At 36.8% G+C, this 21,954-nt stretch overlaps 1 protein-coding gene across 1 annotated transcript in view; it reads left to right on the top strand.

Annotated features, from left to right (window-relative positions):
• WDR70 (WD repeat domain 70) overlaps window positions 1-21,954 on the top strand; it is a 278,538-nt gene that overhangs the window by 165,267 nt on the left and 91,317 nt on the right. The window contains exon 10 of the mRNA XM_027520068.1: window positions 13,064-13,238. Within this exon, the coding sequence (XP_027375869.1) occupies window positions 13,064-13,238 (175 nt within the window). The remainder of the gene's footprint in view (window positions 1-13,063; window positions 13,239-21,954) is intronic.

Raw genomic sequence — 21,954 nt, 5'->3', positions numbered from 1 at the left:
TTTGATTTGCGTTTTCCTAATAAATGATGTCAGGCTTCTTTTTATGTGCTTATTGGACATTTGTATATATTCTTTAGTGAAATATGTATTCACATCTTTTACCCATTTAAAAAAAAGATCACTCATCTTTCTTTTTTTTTGGTAGGCTATACATTTTATCAGTTACACCGAATTGTCGCCCAAACATTGTACATGAGGGTCATTCATTTTTTTTTATTGTATTGTAAAAATTCATTAAGTATTCTCAACACCAGTCTCTTATCAGATATATGATCTACAGATAATTTCTCTAAGTTTATGTCTTGTCTTACACTTTGTTCATAGTATCTTTTGAAGCTTGTAAATTTTTAATTTTGATGATGTTAATTTATCTTTTTATTTCCTTTTATCATTCATGCTTTTGGTGTATCTGAGAAACCACACCCTAATCTAATGTCATGTTTGTTATAGTTTTACATTTATGTCTATGATCCATTTTAAGTTAGTTTTTGTATGATGTGACGTGAAGGTCCTCAGTTATCTTTTTTGCATGTGGGTATTTAGCTGTTTCAGCATCAATTTTTGAAAAGACCATTCTTTTCCCCTGAAATTGTTTAGCATATTTGTTGAAAATCAATTGGTCATAAATGTAAGGGTGTAAGTGGTTATTTATTACTGTATTTACTCCTTATTCTAAGTCTAGATTTCATAAGGCCTAATTTTAATAATTATAAGTATAGAACATTAACACAAATACATTTCTTCTAAATGCAGCTGTATTTTTATTGCAATTACTTTGTGTGCATAATGTGACTTATGTGTAGTTTATAAAGATTATCATGGGTTTATATAGAAGTTAAAACATTTTCCCCATTTCTGTGGGATAATACCTTAAAAAAAAGAAGGTTTTTCTTGTTGGATTTGTTCTGCCAAGAGAGCCCACAAGTTTCAGACTCTTACATCACTCAAGTAGTTGCTTGTGTAGTCTTTTGAGAAAAATTAAACCAAGATATCTTAAGTGATTTCCATGCAAAATTAATGCTTCCCTTGATTTCTGCCAAATGCTGTGATGCATTTATGCAGCAGATGCCAGAAAGTTTAGAACTTGTATTTGGAAAGGATTCAGAATTTTAAGATAGAAAGCATTTGTGCCTGGGGCAGTGTAATGACCCCACCTGTGTCTTTTTCTTGTCTTCTGGGTGTTTTCATTTTGTGTCCAGAAAGGCCCATGCAGATCCTTCTTCTATTTTTAAATCTATTTTTATGAAACACAGTTTTAATTTTACAAGACCAGATCTCACTCCAAGTTTCAAATATGTGTTCTTCAGCATAGAATGTTTTGACAGATACCTAATGGCCTAGCACTTTAACATCCATTTTTTCAGGCATAGATTCAGAGAATCAGAGCCATAAAACCATACTGTAATTAGTCACCATCAGATGCTGTGTAAATTTATTTTTCATATATCTATATGCTAGGTTAGCTGCTTTTTTGTTCTGTTATTTTAATGACTAGCTCAAACTGTTAATAAACCACTGAAATAAATGGAACATACTTAGTTGTGGGGTTTATTAGCTTAAGGCTTTATTTATGGTCTAAGAGGAAGAGCAGAAACAAACCAGTATTTATTGAGTGCCTACTGTATTCCAAATACTGTCCCAGATAACGTTTACATCCCTAATCTCATTTAATCCTCACAGCCCCTCATTGTTGGTATTATTATCCCAGTTTTAGAGATGAACTTTAAACAAGCCAGATAATGATACTTTATAGTATTTGTGTGGGGTCTTTCATATCACAGTTCTAAATGATCATCTGACTTTTGGAGATGTTCAGTTATTAAAAAAAGAGAAACTGTCATAATTTATCCCTAGTGTTGAAGAGTTTAGGGTAGAAAGAAAAGGCACACCAGATATTTCTCAACTTTTTGTACATATTAACTGTGGTAAACATACTGAACAGAGATAGGTAAACAATACAGAATACATTCATGTGGAGGTGAAGGTATTATAATGCTCAGATAAAAATGGTATTGGAATAATTAGATATCCATGTGTTAAAAAAAGAGCCTTGACTTCATCCCACATGTAAAAATAATTCAAATAGATCATAGACTAATTGTAAAACTTAAAACTGTAAAATTTCTAGGAGAAAACAGAATTTCTATGACCTTGGGTTAGGCAAAGATTTTTTAGATGTAATATTTAAAAATTGCTAAATAGGAGTTCATCAGAATTTAAAACACCTATATTTGAAAGACTTTTAAAATGAAAAAGCAAGCAGCAGACTTGAAAAATATTTGCCAAACATATGTCTGATAAAGAACTTATATCCGGAATATCTAAACACACACACACACACAGAAGTCGCTCAGTCGTGTCCGACTCTTTGCGACCCCATGGACTGTAGCCCACCAGGCTCCTCGTTCCATGAGATTTTCCAGGCATGAATACTGGAGTGGGTTGCCGTTTCCTTCTCTAGGGGATCTTCCAAGAATATCTAAAGAACTCTCAAAAAAGAAAGTAGTAGAAAATAAACAACTAAGTAAGAGACACTTCACTGAAGAAGAGACATGGAAGGCAAATAGTACATGGAAAGAGCTTCAATATCATTAGTCATTTAGGGAATGGAAATTAAAGTCACAGTTCCAGTGCATACCTGTTAGAATGGCTTAAAAAAAAGCTGATACTACAATTGCTGTCAAGAATATGAAGTGATTGGAACTCTTATACATGCTGATAGGAGTGCAGAATGGAACAACCACTTTGTAAACAGTTTTGCAGTTTCTTATAAAGTTAAGCATACATTTCCCAATTTCATTTTTAAGTATTTAGCCAAGAGAAATAATGACTTATTTTTACCAACACAAAAAAGCCAGAAATCCACAAAGCAATATTTGTAGTGCTTTATTTATAATCACCTCGAACTGGAAACAACTCACTATCCTGAATTTGGCAAGTGGATAAACAAAATGTGGTATATCCATATAGTGGAATGTTATTCAGCAACAAAAAGGAATGGACTACTGACATATACAGGCTTCCCTGGTGGCTCAGTGGTAAAGTATCCACCTACCAATGCAGGAGACACGGGTTTGATACCTGGGTCAGGAAGATCCCCTGAAGAAGGAAGTGGCAACCCACTCCACTGTTCTTGCCCAGAGAATCCCTCAGACAGAGGAGTCTGGCCGCCTACAATCCACGGGGTCACAAAAGAGTTGGATACAACTTAGTGACTAAACAACAACAGCAACAACAGCTGATACATACAACAACTTAGATACAACAACTTAGATTCTAAGTTAAAGAAGCAAGGCTCAAAAGGCTTCGTACGGTATGCATGTGTGCTAAGTGCATTCAGTCGTGTCCAGCTCTTTGAGACCCCATGCTCTGTAGCCCACCAGGCTCCTCTGTCCATGGGATTCTCTGGGCAAGAATAATGGAGTGGGTTGCCATTTGCCCTCTTCCAGGGGATCTTCCTGACAGAAGGATCGAACCCATGTCTCTTAAGTCTCCTGCATTGACAGGCAGGTTCTTTACCACTGTAGTACTGGAAAAGCTTAACTATCGGGAAGTAAAAGCAGTTAATAGTTGCCAGTTGTTGAAGTTGGGATTGTGAAGCATTTTCTATAAAGAGGCAACACAAGATAAGTTTTGGAGTGGTCGAACTATTCATTTGTCAAAAGTCACAGTACTGCACATTTAAAAAGAAGAATTTCATTGTAAGTATGTTAGGCCCCAGTAAACTTTACCTATCTTACTGCCTATCTACCCATCAGAAGTCTAGACATAGGCACTCCAGTGTTGATGTGGTGTCTCTAATGTCATCAAGGACCAGGGCCTTCTGTTTGTTGCTTTAAGATGCTCTTGAGCCCAGAATCATATCCTCTCTGGCAGAGGAAGGAGTAAACAAGAAGAGGTGAAGAAGGGTCTGCAACCTTCCTTTAGAGACTTTTCCAGAATTCTTTAATACCCTTCCATTTACACCGTGTTGGTCAAAGTATAATTGCCATATTTCATCACATGTATCTACAAGAGGCTGGAAATTGCAGACTTGGAGAAGAAAAGAGAATGGATGTTGGATTATGTATCTAACAGTATCAGTCACACTGCTGATAGCTTCTAGCTGTTGCAGTGTTTTGTAACACTAAAGTTAAGTATCCTGGATCTTCCTCTGGGTTGCTTTATATCCTGAAGTTGCAGAGTGCCTTTCTATTGTTCCCTGTGTACTGTTCCCAAACTCTTATTTGAGCTTACATTTTGCTGATTGGTAGTTCCTAAAATTTAGTGGATGCAGTCTTATTTTAGGCACTGGGTTCAACAACTCTGAAAACTAGGGTTTGGTAATGCTAAATAGTTAATTAAGTTCCCAAGAAACTCTTAGGGAGAAGACATGCATAGGTTATTAAAAAAAAAACAAAAAACTTTATTTGGAATAAATCATAAATATTTGACAGTAAATGCTGGCTACTTGAAACCTATACAAATGTCAGTTACATTTCATTGTATATTGGTTATACCTCGATTAAAATTGATGCCTGAAATGCTTAGATAGGGAGTGAATTTCTTACATTAATTATTGAGGACCTGCTATGGATTATGTTCCTGTTGTGTTCAAGATATTTGATAGAACCTAGACATTTGTTTGGAGAAGGAAATGGCAACCCTTATGGATTATGTTCCTGTTGTGTTCAAGATATTTGACAGAACCTAGACATTTGTTTGGAGAAGGAAATGGCAACCTACTCCAGTATTCTTTCCTGGGAAATCCCATGGACAGAGGAACCTGGTGGGCTGTAGTCCATGGGGTCATAAAGAATTGGGCAGGACTGGGCTTCCCTGGTGGTGCAGAGGTTAAAGCATCTGCCTGCAATGAGGGAGACCTGGGTTCGATCCCTGGGTCGGGAAGATCCCCTGGAGAAGGAAATGGCAACCCACTCCAGTATTCTTGCCTGGAGAATCCCATGGACAGAGGAGCTTTGTGGGCTACAGTCCACAGGTCGCAAAGAGTTGGATACGACTGAGCGACTTCACTTTCACTTTAGCAAGTAAGCGACAAAGAAAGACAAGACGTAAAAAGATTTAAAACAAACAAAGAAAAAACAGAGCCTTTACTCTAAAGGAGCTCTTCTTGGATAAAAAATAGATGGCAATGAAACATGTAAAATATCATGTAGGAAACGAGTTGCCAGTCCAGGTTCGATGCACGATGCTGGATGCTTGGGGCTGGTGCACTGGGACGGCCCAGAGGGATGGTATGGGGAGGGAGGAGGGAGGAGGGTTCGGGATGGGGAACACATGTATACCTGTGGCGGATTCATTTTGATATTTGGCAAAACTAATACAATTATGTAAAGTTGAAAAATAAAATAAAATTAGAAAAAAAAATAGATGTCAATATGTGTAATTGCAACTTATGTGATTGGTGTTATAATGTGGGAATTAGAATTAGAAGGCAATGTGTGAATCTGGGTAGAATTAGTTTACATCTTTTTCAAAATTGTTGGGGATGTTCCAAGTTGTTTACATTTCCATGTAAGTTTTAGAGTCAGCTTACTCAGTTTCTAATTCCAAGGAGACTCTGCTGGAATTTTAATTGAGATTGTATTGAATTTAAAAATTAATTTGGGCACAAATGAAATCTGAACAGTGTTGACTCCGTTAATACAGTGTATCTTCTCGTTTGTGTTGATCTTGTTTCTCTCAGAAATGTTTTATGGTTTTTAGTGTACAGATACTACACATTCTTGACAGATTCCATATTTATTCTTGCTGTTATAAATATTATGTCATAATTTCAGTATCCAGTTGTTTGTTGCTAGTCAATAGAAATAAAATTGATTTATGATTATTTATCTTGTATCCTGTGACACTGTTAAACTCACTTATTAGTTCTAGTAGCAATTTTGTGGAGAAGGCAATGGCAACCCACTCCAGTACTCTTGCCTGAGAAATCCCATGGACGGAGGAGCCTGGTGGGCTACAGTCCATGGGGTCTCGAAGAATCAGCCACGACTGAGCGACTTCACTTTCACTTTTCACTTTCCTGCATTGGAGAAGGAAATGGCAACCCATTCCAGTGTTCTTGCCTGGAGAATCCCAGGGACGGGGGAGCCTGGTGGGCTGCCATCTATGGGGTCGCACAGAATCAGACACAACTGATGTGACTTAGCAGCAGCATTTTTGTAGATTCTTTGGATTATCTATATAGATGATCATGTGATATCCTAATAAAGACAGTTTTATTTCTTGTTTCCAGTCTGTAAGCCTTTAATTTCTTTTATCTACCTTATTGCACTGGCAGGCAACTCTAGGATAAAGAAATGGTGAGGGTTTGAGATCACTGCTTTGTTCTCCAGCCTTTCCCCATGAAGTATATTAACCTGTGAAAGTGAAAGTAAAAGTGTTAGTTGCGCTGCCCTGTCTGTCTCTTTGCAACCCCATGGACTGTAGCCCACCAGGCTCCTCTGTCCATGGAATTCTCCAGGCAAGAATACTGGAGTGGGCAGCTATTCCCTTCTCTAGGGGATCTTCCTAACCCAGGGATCAAACCCAGGTCTCCTGCATTGCAGGCAGATTATTTACCACCTGAACTACCAGGGAAGCATATTATCTATAAGTTTTTCATAAATGTCCTCTCTCAGGTTGAGCAAGTTCCATTCTATTTCTAGATTACTGAGAGGTTCTTTTTTCTTTTGTTTTATCACAAGTGGATGTTGAATTTTTATGGCAAAACCACTATAATGTTGTAATTAGCCTCCAATTAAAGTAAATACATTTTAAAAAACAATAGAAAATAAATAAAAAGGAAAAAAAGCTTATTTTACATCAGTTGGGATGATCTGATATCTTTTTCTTAGTCTTTTGATATGTGTATTATATGGTTTAATTTTCAGTCCTTACCATCTTCCTTTTCATTCTGGGTTAAATAACACTTAATCATGACATGATATTAGTTTTGTACACTGCTGTTTTGTTAAGGATTTTTGTGTCTGTGTTCACTGGGGATCTATAGTTTTCTTGTAATGACTTTGGTTTTGGCATCAGGGCCATATAGAGTGAGTTGAGAAGTGTTCCCTTTTCTGTTTTCTGGAAGAGTTTATATAGAGTTGGCTTCCTTCTTCCCTCCTTCTCTCCCTCCCTCCCTCCCTCCCTCTCTCCCTCTTTGGCTCAATATCAGATTTTTTTTTTTCAGTTTTGAGATACAATTGATACGAAACACTGTGTAAGTCTGAGGAATACAGCATGTTGATTTGACTTACATGTGTCATGAAATGATTACTACAGTAAGTTTAGTGAATATTCATCATCTCATGTAGATGCAAAATTAAATAAATAGAAAATACTTTTTTTCCTTGTGACGAGAACACTTAGAATTTACTCTCTTAACAACCACAGTTTTAATTGTATACATCATCTTGTACACTGCCTCCCTAGAGCTTAGTTTATCTTACAGCTGAAAGTTTGTACCTTTTGACTGTCTTCATCCAGTTTCTCCATCCACTCCTCCCCACCCTTCTAGCTCTATTAGTTTGTTTATTTTTTAAATATAATTTGCTACAACATTATATTAGTTCCTGCTACACAATGTAGTGATTTAATATTTCTTTATATTTCAAAATGATCATCAGGATAAGTCTAGTGAACATCTGTCGCCATACAATGATATTGTCTAATTATTGACTGTATTACCTAGACTGCACATTTCATACTCGTGATTCATTTATTTTGCAACTGGAAGTGTGTATCTTTGAAAATTTTTTTAGATTTATTTTATTGAAGTATAGTTGATTTACAGTGTTAATTTCTGCTGTACAGCAACATGATTCAGTTTTACACATATATACATACTTACTCTTTTCCGTTATAGTTTATCATAGGATATTGAATATAGTTCCCCGTCCTATACAGCAGACCTTGTTGTTTATCTGTTCTCTGTATAGTAGTTTGCGTCTGCTCATCCGTCAACCACGAGTCTGTTGGCTGTGCCTGTGAGTCTGTTTCTGTTCTGTAGGTAAGTGCATTTGTGTCATATTTTAGATCCCACATAAAATGATGCATACGGTATATTTCTTCCTCTTTCTGACTTAGGACGTTTGTATCTCTTAACCTCCCCCACCTCTTTGTCTCCTACCCCCACTTCCTCCCCTCTGGCAAACACCCGGTTTCTTCTCTGTATTATGACTCTGTTTCTGTTTTGTTGCGTTTGTTCATTTGTTTTGCTTTTTAAGTTGCACATGTAAGTGAAATCATACAGTGTTTGTCTTTCTCTAACTTATTTCACTTAGTATAATGTCCTCTAGATCCATTCACGCTGTTGCAAATGGCAAGATTTCTTTTTTTTTTTCATGGCTGAGTAATGTTCCCGTTGTATGTATATGTGTGTGTGTGTGTGTGTGTAATGTTCCACTGTATGTATGTTTGTGTATATATCTGTGAGTATGTGTGTAATGTTCCATTGTATGTATGTATGTATATGTGTGTATACACATATCTTCTTCATCCATTCATCTGTTGATGGGCACTTGGGTTGTTTCCATATCTTGTCAATTGTAGATAATGCTGCAGTGAACATTGTTGCTGTTCAGTCACCCAGTTGTGTCCAGTTCTTTGTGACCCATGGACTGCAGCACACAAGGCCTCCCTGTCCCTGACCATCTCCCGAAGTCTGCCCAAGTTCATGTCCATTGTATTGGTGATGCCATACACCCTCTTCTCTTTCTGCCCTCAATTGTTCCCAGCATCAGGGATTTCCCAGTGAGTTGGGTGTTTGCATCAGATGAACAAAATACTGTAGGTTCAGCTTTAGCATCAGTCCTTCCAAGGAATATTCAGGGTTGATTTCCCTTTAGATTGACTGGTTTGATCTCTTTGCTGTCCAAGGAACCTTCAGGAGTCTTCAACACCACAGTTGGAAGGCATCAGTTCATTGGTGCTCTGACTGCTTTACAGTTCAGCTCTCACAACCATACGTGACCAATGGGAACATGCTGCTGCTGCTGCTAAGTTGCTTCAGTTGTGTCCGACTCTGTGCGACCCCAGAGACGGCAGCCCACCAGGCTCCCCCGTCCCTGGGATTCTCCAGGCAAGAACACTGGAGTGGGTTGCCATTTCCTTCTCCAATGCATGAAAGTGAAAAGTGAAAGTGAAGTCGCTCAGGTTGTCTACTTGAAAGTTATACAGTCGTGTCTGACTCCTAGCGACCCCATGGACTGCAGTCTACCAGGCTTCTCCGTCACCCCTTCTCCGAATGGGAACGTAAGAGTGCGTATATCTTTTCAAGTTAGGGTTTTCTTTTTCTTCAGATAAATACCCAGGAGTGGAATTGATGGATTCTATGGTAGTTCTGTTTTTAATGTTTTGAGGAATCTCCATACTGTTTTCCACAGTGGCTGCACCAGTGTACATTCCCACCAACACTGCAAAAGGATTCCTTTTTCTCTACATCCTTGCCAACACTTGTTGTTATTATTTCTTTTAATGTTCACTTATCTTTGGCTGTGCTGGGTCTTCATCTCGTTGTTGTGTGGGCTTTCTCTAGTTGCAGCGAGTGGGGGCTATTCTCTAGTTGTGATGTGCAGCTTCCTGTTGCAGTGGCTTTTTTTTTGTGAAACACAGGCCCTAGGGCTTGTGGGCTCCGTAGTTGCTACTCCCAGACTGTAGCACACAGGCTCAGTAGTTGTGGCACACAGGCTTAGTAGTCCTGTGTCATGTGGGATCTTCCTGGATCCGGGATTGAACCTGCGTCTCCTGCATTGGCAGACAGCTTCTTTACCACTGAGCCACCAGGGAAGCCCTTGTTGTCTTTTTGATAATAGCCATTCTGACAGGTGTGAGGTAGTATCTTATTGTGGTTTTGATTTGCATTTCCCTGATGTTGAGCATCTCTTCATTTCTCTGTTGGACATCTATATTTCTTTGGAAAAATGTCTATTCATATCTTCTTCCCATTTTTTAATCAGGTTATTTGTTTTTTCAGGATTGAGTTGCATGAGTTCTTTGTGTATTTTGAATATTAATCCCTTATCAGATACATCTTTGCAAAAACTTTTTCCTATTCAGTAGGTGGCCTTTTCTTTAAGGTGTTAATGTCTTTCTTAAATGTTTGATAGAATTCAACAGTGAAGTCATTCTTAGTGCAAAGATTTTCAGCTATGTACTTAGTTTTTTTTAATCATATAGGAATATTCTAGATATTATTTCTTGAGTGAACTTTTCTGGTTTGTCTTTTAAGGAAATTTGTCCATTTGATCTAAATTATTGAATTTATTTATGTAAATTCATTCATAAAATTTCCCTATTATTCTTTGAATGTGGATAAGTTCTACAGTTATATCTTTTCTTTCATTCAAGATGCTGGTGTTTGAGGTTGTCTCCAATTTCTGCTTTTTAATCATTCCACCTAGAAATTCTTTAATTTTACTAATCTTCTCAAATAACCAGCTTTTGGTTTCTCTCCTGATTTGTGGTTTTCTGTTTTATTCATTTGTATTCTCATTTCCTCCCTTCTGCTAGTTTTAGTTTTAATATTCTCTCCTTTTATCTAGTTTGAATTTTAGGTCATTGATTTGAGGCACGTCTTTTTTTCTTTTCCTCTGTGCTCAGTCTTAGTCAAATACCATGAATTTCGATATATTGTATTTTCATGTTTTTTGAAGTCAGAGTATTATCTAATACTCCTTATGAAATTTTGACTCATGGATTATTTAGAATTGTATTTATTAATTTCAGATACAGTTCTGTATTGATCATTTATTTAGATTCATTTTTTGGACAGTGTGTATACTTTTATGGTTTCTTTCATTTTAGTGTATTTAGATTTGTTTTAACGGCTCAGAATGTGGTCTATCTTAGTGAATGTTCAGTGTGTAAAAGGTGTAAAAGAATACACGTCCAGTTGTCGGGTGAAGTGTTATATAAATGTTAATTAGCTCAACTTGCCTGGTAGAATTTCTGAGGTCTTCTGTGCTGCTGCTGCTAAGTCGCTTCAGTCGTGTCTGACTCTGTGCGACCCCATGGACTGCAGCTCACCAGGCTTCTCCGTCCATGGGATTCTCCAGGCAAGAACACCGGAGTGGGTTGCCATTTCCTTCTCCAATGCATGAAAGTGGAAAGTGAAAGTGAAGTCGCTCAGTCGTGTCTGACTCTTAGCGACCCCATGGACTTCAGCCTACCAGGCTCCTCCATCCATGGGATTTTCCGGGCAACAGTACTGGAGCGGGGTGCCATTGCCTTCTCCAGGTCTTCTGTAGTCTTACTGGTTTTTTCTTTCTGAGGTGGGGGGAGGTCTACTTGTTCTATTAGTCACTGAGAGGAGTGTTGAAGTGTTCAGCTGTTAAGTATGGATTTGGTACTTCTTTTATTTCTATTAAGTTTGCTTTCACATTATACAGAGTGAAGTAAGCCAGAAAGAAAAACACCAACACAGTATACTAATGCATATATATGGAATTTAGAAAGATGGTAACAATAACCCTGTGTACGAGACAGCAAAAGAGACACTGATGTATAGAACAGTCTTATGGACTCTGTTGGAGAGGGAAAGGGTGGGAAGATTTGGGAGAATGGCATTGAAACATGTATAAGATCATGTATGAAATGAATTGCCAGTCCAGGTTCGATGCACGATACTGGATGCTTGGGGCTGGTGCACTGGGACGACCCAGAGGGATGGTATGGGGAGGGAGGAGGGAGGAGGGTTCAGGATGGGGAACACATGTATACCTGTGGCGGATTCATTTTGATATTTGGCAAAACTAATACAATTTTGTAAAGTTTAAAAAAAAAAAAAAAAGGTATGATTGACCCAGCAAAAAAAAAAATAATAAAGCTCTGTTATTAGGGACATATGCATTTAGGATTCTTATATCTTCTTAATATTTCATATCTTACATTTTCTTAATATTTTATATTTTATATCTTCTTGATCTTTTGACTCTTTCTCATAATGAAAATTTCCTCTTTGTCTCTAGTTTTATTCATTGTTTTCAAGTTCACTTTGACATTAATATACTCATTCTAGCTTGTTTTGATTATGTTATGGCACATCTTTTTCCATCCTTTTACTGTTAAATGATTAATGCTGCTGCTGCTAAGTTGTTTCAGTCGAGTCCAACTGTGCGACCCCATAGACGGCAGCCCACCAGGCTCCCCCGTCCCTGGGATTCTCCAGGCAAGAATACTGGAGTGGGTTGCCATTTCCTTCTCCAATGCATGAAAGTGAAAAGTGAAAGTGAAGTTGCTCAGTTGTGTCCGACTCTTAGCGACCCCATGGACTGCAGCCTACCAGGCTCCTCCATCCATGGGATTTTCCAGGCAAGAGTACTGGAGTGGGGTGCCATTGCCTTCTCCAACATGGTTAATAAGACTTTATATTTAAAGATTTTTGTGTGTTTTTTATATATAAACACACATTTTTATATATTTCTATATATAAAAATATAGACTCTGCTGAATTTTGATTTTATCTAATCCAATCTGACAGTCTTTTCCTTTTAATTAGAGTTTTTATGCCATTTCCAATTAATGTGATGGAATTTCTAGTTATTGATGAGGTTGGATTTAAACCCACCATGTTGTATTTGTTTTTATATTTATATTTATCCCACTGTTCTTTTAAATTATCTTTTACTGTTTTGGCCAGGGAAGTCCCACATCATTCTTTTTTACTGACCAGTTTTTTTCAGTATATTTTCTGGTGTGTGTTAAATAACAATATATTACCACATGTAATTTAGAAATTAACTTGCATATGTAGTGGGTATATAATGTTCAACAGTTGTGCTGATCAGAGTGTATAGTCAGTTGTTTGGAAACTACTGCTTTAGAGGGTCAGAACTAAGAACTTTGACATTTGAAGTCGAATTTGCACTTGCGCTTTGATTTCATGACAGCACAATTTGGATGGTTGACTTTATTGCAGTGGGAAAACTCATTTACATACCACACATTTTATTTAAAAAATGTAAAAAACATTAATTAGATTTATATGCTTAAAAGGTCAAACAGTCTTTGTGAACTCTTTTGTATTTTAAAATCCTTTCTTTTTTATAAATGAAAATCTCCCTTTTTTTCTTTTTTTAAGGACTGTGAGGACCTGGGAAGTTGAAAATCCAAAGAAGCAAAAAAGCGTGTTTAAACCGCGGACAATGCAGGGTAAAAAAGTAATTCCTACCACGTGCACATATAGTAGAGACGGAAGCCTCATAGCAGCTGCTTGTCAGAATGGAAGCATACAGATCTGGGACCGTAATTTGACAGTAAGTCAAGGATATTTAAGTCCTCTTTTCTGAGAAGAAAGCCACCTTAAAAAGACAAACATCATGTTAAAATATTATGAAGGTCAATTTCCTGAGTTTAGCCCTAATTTAAACTTCAGTGTTAGTTGATAAAACATTGGGCCTCTGCAGTAAACAGCATTTTAGCAAACATTCCAACTCAGTATTTTCCAATTTGTATTATATTTTGTTTTTAACATAAACTCAATCTTTTGGTATAAAATATAAAAAATATAGTATAGTTTATTTTATGACATTTCAATATACTTGGATTTGAAAGTGAAGAATTTGACAGTGATGTAAAACAAGACTAAGCAGAGAACTAGAAATACCCTTTAAAAGAGGTGAGAAAACCATGAAATAACCAGGGTGATCCATAAGTTGTTGAGCAGTTACTTCTGTAGTAATTTAAATAATAGTTTGACATTCCATGACATTCCATTTGAATAAGTTTCAGATTTTTTTTTTCCATTTTAAGTCATTATTAGAATAAAATAAATTTTGGAATTGAAAGGGATCATAGAATTCTATAACCACAGAAAGAATGAATAAAATAATGAATAGTCTTTGGTTAATTCTGTGTATTACCAATAAGCTTTGAAAAGGGGTTTGTTGCATGTATAGATGGTAAAACAAGGATTTTTAACTGGAGTTATTCTAGATTACCAATGTTAAAATGAAAATCTACACTAATGTTAAGTAAAAGTTGATTATCTTATTTTAATAAAAGGTGCTGGTAAAATTATTAATTCAATAAATATTTATTATCTGTGCTATATTCAGGCACTATTCTGAAGACTGGAACTACTGTAGATGATCCAAAATTCCTGCCTTCATAGAGTTTACATTCTTTTTATTTTTAACAATTATAAAAATAATATTCTTTCAAATAAAATTGCCCATCAAGCACTTTCATTTTGAAAGGGACCCCAAGAAACAGTTGTCTTTTCAGGCAGATGGAGTTAAAGTCAGTTTTTTGGGAATAGGTAAAAAGTAACGATAGAGAAAAAAGAATCCATGTTGATAATGCTGGAAATATCTTTGGCATTTTCTGTTTGTCAGATCTTTTTATTTCTGTTTTCATCTCCACTATAAACCCCATAAAGCTTCATAACAGCTCAGAGATTTTAAAAATCCTTTGAATTGTAAACTGAGTTTTAACTAAGCAATAAATTTTTTAGTAACTGGCTTTCATCGTCTCTGAGTGCTGTTAACATAGAAAATGTAAAAGTTTTCTGGACTAGCTTTAATAGTGATGTGTTTAGTATGTGTGTATGTATATATGCATACATACACATATATGTGTGTATACATATATACATGCTTTTCATGGGCTTCTCTGGTGGCTCAGACATTAAAGAATCTGCCTGCAATGTGGGAGACCTGGGTTCGATCCTGGAGTTGGGAAGATCCCCTGGAAGAGGGCATGGCAACCAGCTCTAGTATTCTTGCCTAGAGAATCTCCATGGACAGAGGAGCCTGGAGAGCTACAGTCCACGGGGTTGCAAAGAGTCAGACACAACTGAGCGACTAAGCGTAGTACGTGCCTTTTTTTTAGAAACCATAGTTTCTAAGTTGAATATAGTTTTTAAAGGTTAGCCTTGCATCTCTCTTAAAATAATTAGTATATCTCATGTTCCCTATTTTGTAGAAAAGAAAATCTTTTAAGCCATTGTTCTAATCAGAATCTTTGATTCTGTTTAGTCAAACTTTAATAATACATTGAATATAGAGCTTATTTTACCACATTATATTCATTACATTTCTTCATATTCTTAAATTTGCATGTGTATGTGTCACCTGAAGAAAAATCAAATTAAGAGGAAAAAAACTTGTTAGGAAACCCAGTTCGATTAAAAATAGATTTTAAAAATTCTTAATTATTACTTCAGCAATAATAAATCATGTAGAGGGAAACACTAAAGCTGAGATAAGAAAAGCTAATAACAGTAATTTTTCCCACACAGTAGCCAAAGAATTACATGGCAAATAATGCTTCATACATATGTTTTGTGACAAGTAAAGCTATCATAATTGCTATATTTTATCATGGAATTCTCATTAGACCAACTTGAACTTCAGCAAATTAAATGAAATGTATCTCTTTTCTTAGAAGTAAAGTGTCTGTCAGTGATAAATTTCTGTATTCCCAAGGCCTACCTTTATTCTAGAAATTTGCTGGCTGCTAGTATAGCCACTAGCTACATTTGACTATTTCAATTTAAAAATAATTAAAATAGGACAAAATTAAAATTTCAGTTCCTCAGCCATACTAGCCATTTACTGGACAGCACAGATAGAGAACATTCTCATCATTGCAGAAAGTTCTGTTGGACATTGTTGCTCAAGAGGAGTGTTTGTTTGCCCGGCATCGCTCTCAAGTCATTTGATGCTGGGTTGTTTTTGAATTGAGAGGAAGGCCACTTCAGAGGAGCTTCTCCTGGTCTGTGCTGCCTCCCCAGTTCCTCACTCTCCATTCACCAGCTTGCATGTGAGCAGCAGCAAGGAGGCCAGTGTTCAGTTGGCAGGAAGTGAGAGAAGTGCAGAGTATGGGGAGATGGTGTTGGAGAGGTAACAGCATGCCGCCAGACTCAGGACCCCTGCAGATGCTGAACCTCCAGGCTCCACATTCTTCTCTTAGGTGTTCACATGACTTTCACCCTTCACCTTTTTCAGCACTTTGGTCAAATGCTGTCTTTTCAGCAAGGCCTTCCTTGACTCCACACTATATACAATTGCAGCCTTCACCCCACCAGTGGCACTCTCTCCCTCTTATTTTCTTCCATAGTGCTGATCATCACCTGGCATACTTATACAGTATATAAAAATATAAAATATACAGTACTTATACAGTATATAAATATACATATACAGTATATAAATATATATTTTTTACTTGTTTATTGACATTGTCAGTTTATTTCTAAGAAGTCTTAAAAATAGTAGCATAAAGAACTATCTATGTTATATGAAAACCTAGTAAGTCAGAGATATGAGAGGGAGAATGGGAGCTATTGAGGTCCACAAATACATAATTTTAGATGTATCTTTAATGATGTAGAAACACATAATCTGTATTAATATAGATGGATTTTAAAACGATGTTTCATGTCTCTCTCAAGTATAATTTCTGGCGTTTAAAATATTCCAGCTTGGATAGTCTTATGAATACCCAGTGATGACTTCCATTCACATAAAAAAACCTACTGAACTCTTGGGACATATTTTGCTAGAAACAGTGTTAGTGCTCTTTAGTATGAATCAAGAATTGACACTATGCCAAATTCTTTACCAAAAGAACATGGTGTGCTTCCTTGTATTGCAACCATTATTTGTAGACTAAGATTGTAGCAGGAAAATGAGGACCCATTATATTCATGGAGTTTTGCCTTCCCTAGAACAGGTGATGGGAGGGAATAATATTTGAAGTTTGGTTTGGCAATAGGGTACTACCAGAAACTTGACCCACTCTCCATCTGACTACCTCCTACTGCTCCTTTGGCCTGCAACCCCAGTCCGGATTCTGGGGCTATCCCTTTTAGAAACATGACCACACACTACAACCCCTTACCAGGAAAGCCTCAAGCCTGTGAGACACTGCAGAGACATTTCTCCAGCTTTTCTCTGGAAATGTCTCCAGACATTTCTCTCAGCCATGCTAGAGAAAGTTGGTTTGGTTCAGAGAAAGGTGGGGCAAGGACTAGTGATCACACCAGGAGATAAGCTTCTGAGCAAATAAGCCCCTGGTGAGTAAGAGAACAGATGTGAAGGAGAAAGAATATGAAAAATAAAGTCACCAGTAGTGGCTTGAGTCCAGTGTTCCACAAATCTTTAAATGTCTCCAATCACCTTCAGGGCTTCCCAGGTGGCTCAGTGGACAAAGACTATGCTGGCAGTGCAGGAAACGTGGGTTCGACACTCCAGTATTCTTGCTGGGAAAATCCCTTGCACAGAGGAGCTGGCAAGCTGCTGTCTGTGGGGTCACAGAGAGTTGGACACGACTGAAGTGACTGAGCATGCAAACATGCGGTCACCTTCAGATGACCCAAGTTAAGATTAGGTTGACATTTGGCCTTCTACACCTTCCCCTTTATTAATATATTATATATACATACACACACAGAGTAAAACATTTTGTTTTTATAATAGAGAATTTACAGTTTCCTTTTTTTTTTAATTTGGTAAAGAATCCGCCTGCAGTGCGGGGGACCTGGGTTCGATCCCTGGGCTGGGAAGATCCCCTGGAGAAGGGGACGGCTACCTACTCCAGTATTCTGGCCTGGAGAATTCCTTGGACTACAGTCCATGGGGTCGCAAAGAGTTGGACATGATTGTGCGACTTTCACTTTCACTTTTTAAATTTGAGAGTATAACATGGACAACCTTGTAATAATAGATATGGTTCTAATTGGATTTTTCAAAATTTCTTTATTAACGGGAAGCATAATTTTACAAAAATAAAATATATACTTTTCAAAAAATTGTTACTACTATTATGAGTAGTTGTATCTCTACTCTCATTAGCCTATTCCTACCCATTATGCTTATAAATTGGGCTTCCCTGGCTTATAAATTACCTGCAGTGTATCCTTCTGTAGTTTTCTCCATAGCTCTATTTCTGTTGGTTTGTCTAGCTAGATGTGGCTCTGTAAAAAATATAAAGAAAGTCTTATTAAAAATTCAAATATAGATTTTTTGTCTTTTCAATTAGGCCTAATAGTTGGAGTTTAGAAAATAATATGGATACCTAGAAGTCTACTGTGTAGTTCTATAGCATATTTTGTAAATGACACCCGAGACATACAATTACTCTGCACATTACCTGGGACTTTCTGTCCATCAGTCCTGAGTTTCCTAAGCTCTCTATACCCTCCTTTTCCTTATTCATGAAATGAGGGCATGATCCCCACCTTGTCCAGTTATTTTGAGGATTGTATTAGGTATATATTTAAAGCATCCAGAACAGGGCTTGCACATAGCAGGTTTTAATAACTGTTTGTCTTATTCTTTCTTTTTTAGCTCCTAGGGGATTTGCAGTTTTTGTAGAATTGGCATAGTTAGATCTCAGGGTGCAGTTTAACAATGTCTGGGAAGTGTCATGAATTTGAGCATAGCAGACGCTTTGGTGGTTAAAAGTATGGTTTAGGAAGATAAGAATATAGATCCCTGCTAGAACCAGTCATTCAATGTATGGAAATAAAATCACCATCAATAAACAAAAACTTTATGTATCCAGTGATTAGTGTGCTTTGGTAGTTATGAATTATAATTATTTTTAAAATAAACATTCAAGAGAAAGCATATGACTTACAACTTATGCCATAGTGTTTTTAACATGCATATTTTTTCAAAGCTCACTTTTCAAAAAATGTGTCATTGATTCAAAACACAAACCATCAATACTGTGAAATTACTTGCAAGCCCTAAAGTTAAGCTGTAATTTGTCAATTATTTTAATGGAAGCTTTAAAGTTTTACTTATAATGCTCTTGTAAAATGTCACATATTTGGGGGAGCAGTATTAATAAAAATGAGAATATGCTAGTTTTGAAAAAGTTAGGTTAAAATTATCCTTATTTTTTGAAGTCAGGAGAATGATTGAATTTAAGACTTCTAGTTAAATATGGTAAGTTAAACAGATTCATTCAGTTCTGTTTCTTCCTAAAACCCCTTTAAAATGACAGAAAAGGTATTTTTAAAGCATAAACCCATACAATCAACGAGAATTAGAGATGACAGCCAAAAAGAGAAGTCAAGACACTTTTGGAAACTAGAAACCAAATGTGTGAGTGGTCACTGACTTGGCCAACTGGAGAAAGCTGAAACCTTAGCTGGGCTTGGGAAAGCCTATAAAAGATGAACTGGCTTATCCTGCAGTTCTCTTCCTACCCTAGACTGAAGAGTTACTTTTAGGGTGGTCTGTCAGAGAGACTTCATACTCCAAGCAAAGCTGAGATAAGGTGTAAATCTTCATAGAAGGCTGTGTTTCATCTCCTCCTCTGTTGTTATTGCCATTGTTATTATTATAGCATTTACTGAATACTTACTTTGAGTTAGGTAATATTTTAAGTACTTTACATGTTTTACTTCATTTAATCCTTACAAAAATCCTTACAAAAGTACTATTACTGTCATTATTTTACAGATGAGGAAACCAATACAAAAAGAAAGTTGTGCTGCCTAGCCAAAATTGCAGCTTGTAAGTGGCAGAACTAGGATCCAGTGCTAGGCAGTCTGGAGCAAGTGCTTATACCAAAGGTCAGCAAACTGTGGCCCACGTGCCACATCTATTTTTGTATGACCTGCAAGCTAAGAAAGATTTTTTTTTGTTTGTTTTTAAATGGTTGTGTTGTTTTTCTGTGGTTATTGTAACAAATTTACCAAAAACTTAGTGGCTTGAAATAGCACAGACTTCTTATGTCAGTTAGAAGTCTCATTGATGAGTCAGTTCTAATGATGTAGATGAACCTAGAGCCTATTATACAGAATGAAGTAAGTCAGAAAGAGAAAGACAAATACTGTATATTGACATATATATATGGAATCGAGAAAGATGGTCCCGATGATCCTATTTGCAGGGCAGCAAAGGAGACGCAGACATAAAGGACAGACTTTTGGACACAGTGGAGGAAGGAGAGGGTAGGATGATTTGAGAGAGTAGCATTGAAACATTATACATTACCATATGTAAAATAGATAGCCAGTGAGCATTTGGTGTGTGACTCAGGAAACCAAAAGCTGATGCTCTGTGACAACCTAGAGGGGTGGAAAGTGAGAGGAAGGTTTAAGAGGGAGGGGATATATGTATACCTATGGCTGATTCATGTTGATATATGGCAGAAACCATCACAATATTGTAAAGAAATTATCCTCCAATTAAATATAAAATGAAATTTTTAAAAAAGTTATATTAAAAAAGAGTTTCATTGAACTCAAAATCAGGGTGTTGGCAGGACTGTATTCTCTTTTGGCTGCTTTAGGGGAGAATCCATTTCCTTGCCCTTTCCAGCTTCTAGAAGCTACCCATATTCCTTGGTTCATGGCTGCCTTCCTCCATCTTCAAGGTCAACAATAGTGAGTTTGAGTCTTTTTCACATCACAAAACCATGACCTTCTCTTTCGCTTCCCTCTTCCACTTTTAAAAACTCTTGTGCTTACATTATATCTCCTTGAATAATTGCCATGTTTTAAGATCAGTTGATTATCAACATTAATTCAGTTTGAAATCTTGATTCCCCTTTGCCTGGTATGATAACATATTCACAGGTTCCAGGGATTACGGGGTGGAAATCTTTGTGGGGGACATTGCTCTGCCTGCCACATGGTTCATAAGAAAAACAAAATAAAAATATTTCATGACACATGAAAATTATGTGAAATTCAAATTTCAGTGTCCATGAATAAAGCTTAATTAGAACATCCTTGCTCATTCATTTTTATATTATCTGTGGCTGCTTTTACACTGTAATAGCAGAGTTGAGTAGTTATAGCAGACTACATGCCCCTCAAAGCCTAAAATATTTACTGTCTGGTCCTTTATTGAAGAAGATTTTGACCCCTACAGTGTTTCTAGTCAGGTTTTTAGTATCTTACTCATATTTTAATGAATAGACAAGGATCACCAGATATTTTAAGAAATCAGCTAACAAGAAATGCAGACACTAAAGCAATCTCAGAGGGGCGAGAGACAAGGTAGGAAACAGAAGATTATTCGATAAAAAGTTCCTATATTTAATATTCTCAGAGAGAATATTACAGCCTTGAAACTTAAAGGATAATATTGCAAAAAGCCTTTGTACACTTGGAGTTCAAGGAAAAACTCTTAGAAAACAGGGTAAAGCCATGGTAGTACTGAAGTGAAGTGAAGTGGCTCAGTCGTGTCTGACTCTTTGTGACCCCACGGACTTTAACCTACCAGGCTCCCCCATCCATGGGATTTTCCAGGCAAGAATACTGGAGTGGGTTGCCATTTCCTTCTCCAGATAGTATTGAAAGATATAGTCAAAGAAATCTAGAAAAGAGTGTAAAATAGAGAGAAAGAAAAGATAGACTTAAGGGTCAGTTCAAGGCTCAATATTTGACCAGAAAGTTTTAGAAAGAGAAAATATAGAGGAGAGAGGATGGATGCAATTAGGTAAGAAATAATAATTACTGGCCTTCTCCTACCCTGCCCCCTGTGCCCTCCACCAAAGTTTCAGAACTGAAAGTAATTTTTTTTTTTCTGGGTAAGAATTGTTCATCAAGTGCTCACCACAGTGAATGAAGACTCGCATCAAACCAGGCATCATGAAATTTCAAGACACCAGGTTAATAGAGAAGATCCTAAAAATTCACAGAGTTAGAAATAGGAAACATGTAAGAGAAGAATATTGGGGCCGGATTATTTAGGATGTTGATAAGACAGTTGGTCAACATGTGTGAGATCCTGGCCTCTTAGCTCAGTAGGGAAGAAATGAAGAGCTCAAGGGGGTGATACATGGAGGGAAGATTGAGAGGTCACATCATTCATTCCACAAAAGTTATCCACTCCTCCTCTGGCCCAACTACTAGTCTAGGTTCTGGGGGTACCACAGTGAACAAAACAGACATTCCATCCAGTTTGCTTTCAAAGGCCCTGAAGAAGCTGGAAAATTGGTATTTTGAAGATATATCAGAGAACATTGTACACTCTCTTTTTAAAGAATTTTTTTTAAAACGAC

This window comes from Bos indicus x Bos taurus, chromosome 20 (genome assembly GCF_003369695.1).
Source record: "Bos indicus x Bos taurus breed Angus x Brahman F1 hybrid chromosome 20, Bos_hybrid_MaternalHap_v2.0, whole genome shotgun sequence".
In the NCBI taxonomy this organism is placed as follows: domain Eukaryota; kingdom Metazoa; phylum Chordata; class Mammalia; order Artiodactyla; family Bovidae; genus Bos; species Bos indicus x Bos taurus.
The sequence above is the reverse complement of the archived record's forward strand: the minus strand, read 5'-3'. Positions and strand labels throughout refer to the sequence as shown.